Below are 2609 nucleotides of genomic sequence, written 5' to 3' on the forward strand. Positions count from 1 at the left end.
TGCTTGCAAGTGGATACCCCGTGTAGATTTTGCAGATCTTTCTAATGAAATTGTTTTTTTCTCAACTGAAGAGAAGTCCTTGTTGAACATTATTTATCTATTTAATGAAAGACAGCACCCCTTGCCAATCTTGAAGACTCTAAACCCAAATGACCTCCTGTAGTGTGGCCCTCAGTGACAAAGTTATTTCTCTGGGTGAAATTTAAACAAACAAGGAAATGTGTTAAGAATGCATCACTCTAAAAAAAAATAATAAAATGCTGATGACCACAGGCCCCACAAAGAAACACTGTGCTGGTTGGTTGAACTGGCTGACTGGAGAGAAGTTTCAGCTGGCGCAGGCCAGCCCTGAGGGCTGAGCTGCTGGGCTCACAGAGCCTTCCCCTGTGGCTCCCTTTCTTTATTTGGCTGGCGGAACTGGCGGGGGCCCGCGGCGATGCTCCCTTGGTCACACCCTCCTCCTCTTCCTCCTCCTCCGCCACGTCCACCCTGGCCGCGAGTCCCACCCTGGCCACACCCCCACCCCATTCAGCACCCCCCCACACTCCCGCTACGCCACGCCTTCCTCACCGCACTGCGCTGGCGCGCTGGCTGCCAGAGTGACCTTGTGGGTGGAGCTTCCGCCATCAGCGAGACCCCTTCACGCATTGCTCAGGGTCAGCATTCTTCTGAGGACACGCACTTCCTGCTAGGCCTCTGTGAGCATCTCCGCGGAGCCCAGCCGAGCCGAGCCCAGAGCCCAGAGCCCAGAGCCCGAGTCCTTCCAAGGGATTCACCATGTTCGATGAGCAGTTGTTGCTTCTCCGCGCGCTTCTGGTGCGACAGCGCGCCCTGATCATGGAGAACAACCAGCTCATGCAACAGCTGGGGTGGCTGGTGTGTGAGCGGGCCACTCTGCTGCGCCAGGTACGTCTGCCTAACTATCCGGTGCCGTTCCCCTCAAAGTTTGATGGCGAGAACTCCCGGCTCCCCGAATTTCTGGTGCAAACAATGTCTTACATGATTGTGCATGACGATTTCTTCTGCAACGACGCCATGAAAGTGGCGTTCATGATCAGCCTCCTCACCGGGGAAGCCGAGGAGTGGGTGGTGCCCTACATCGAGATGGATAACCCCGTCATCAGTGATTATCGGGCCTTTGTTGAAGAGATGAAGCAGTGTTTTGGCTGGTATGACAACGAAGATGATGATGACTTTTAAGAGGCTGATTACTAGGCCCTGAGCCCCCTTAGGCCTAGAGGGGGAGGGCCCTGCATGGCACCTCCTCCCCACCCCCTCCTGCTATACTCCTAGTGCCTCCGCGCTCCCTTTTGCATTGCCATCTTTTTCCCTGCCAGTCACTTGGCTCCTTTGTCCCTTCTAGTGCTTGTCTTTGTTCCAGTTACCTGCTGTAAGTGCTTGAGTTGGGCCTGGGCCTTCCTCTGAAGCTCACAGTGTTCAATTTTAACCAGTCCAGGTACTCGTCTCCCCCTAATCTGAACTGTGTTTTGAGCTCCAGCCATTGTCCAGGACTGTGTTAGAACTGGTCAGACCAGCTGCATTCCTGCTGCTGGCTTCCACTGGATCGCCATCCTGCATCTGCCCGGAAATGTCTCCTGTCACCCCACCACCAGCACCCATCTCATCTCATCTGCAGCCATCCACGGGATAAGGACCAAGAAGAAGATGATGGAGTTGGCCACACCTATTCAGACTTTGATTTGGACAGCTCACCAACCCTTGAAGGGGCCAGTCTTAACAGCCTGGTTAGTTCCGTACCTACACCCAGGTTCCTCCTCTACCCTGCCAGATTGCTGCAGTAGCCTGATGTGCCTGCTTGACAGTTGAAATGTTGACATTTCTTTTTCTCCTATGCATCAGTTTTGCACAGCTGTCATTTTTCTTACAGAATTGCAGCAGTCTCAGATGTGGACATGTGGACAAGTAGTACTAAAATAAAAACAAGCAAACAGGCATTTAGCCCAGATCCTCTCTAGTACCTGGAAAAAGCAATGGCATTCTTTTCAATAAATAACAAGCACTGCAAAATAGAAAGAAAATTGTCTTTTCATGGTTGTGATGTCATTGGCTTTTGCCACTCTCATCTCCATGATTTCATTGAGATCAGGAAACTTGGTTCAATTCTAGTATTCTCACTTTGATTTCTAGGTTCCAGAAGACAGGTACCACAGGGTTTTAAAAGCTTTGGTGAAGGACTATTGTCTGGAGCCTCCACGGGGGCATATCATCTCATATTAGGTCACTTTGAAGAATGAAAGGGGCATTATTAATAATTAGACTGACTGTGCAGGCATGTTCCTGGGCATAGTAAAGTTTCCTTACACAGCAGGACAGTTCTATCTATTGTCCTTGTTACCTGTGGGTGGCTGTTGAGTAAACTGTAAGGTGCTTAAGCTAATGTTAAATCTTACAACTTGGTCAGTGGGCCTGTAGTCAGTATAGCCTACACTCAACATTTCACCCTCCTTGTCCAGAGGTCCTTACAGTTTCCATTTTACATTTGCCTCATATTCCTGCCTATAAAAATTAGCAAGATGCTTAAATGCATCCTGAATTAGACCGTGGGCTGGAGTTAGGGTTGACATCTCTCTGGGCACAGAGGGTTCGGA

General features: G+C 50.2%; 1 protein-coding gene across 1 annotated transcript; it reads left to right on the forward strand.

Annotated features, from left to right (window-relative positions):
- Positions 1 to 582: 582 nt before the first annotated feature.
- Ldoc1 (LDOC1 regulator of NFKB signaling) lies at positions 583 to 2039 on the forward strand. Its single transcript, XM_028885082.2, has one exon. It carries the CDS (start codon positions 778 to 780, stop codon positions 1198 to 1200), a length of 423 nt encoding a protein of 140 aa, XP_028740915.1. The 5' UTR covers positions 583 to 777; the 3' UTR covers positions 1201 to 2039.
- The last annotated feature ends 570 nt before the right edge of the window (positions 2040 to 2609 follow it).

The sequence above is a fragment of the Peromyscus leucopus genome, chromosome X, assembly GCF_004664715.2.
Source record: "Peromyscus leucopus breed LL Stock chromosome X, UCI_PerLeu_2.1, whole genome shotgun sequence".
NCBI lineage: Eukaryota > Metazoa > Chordata > Mammalia > Rodentia > Cricetidae > Peromyscus > Peromyscus leucopus.

Coding starts and splice junctions, on each gene's coding strand:
- Ldoc1 (XM_028885082.2), top strand. CDS start 778: ATGTTCGATGAGCAGTTGTTGCTTCTCCGCGCGCTTCTGGTGCGACAG.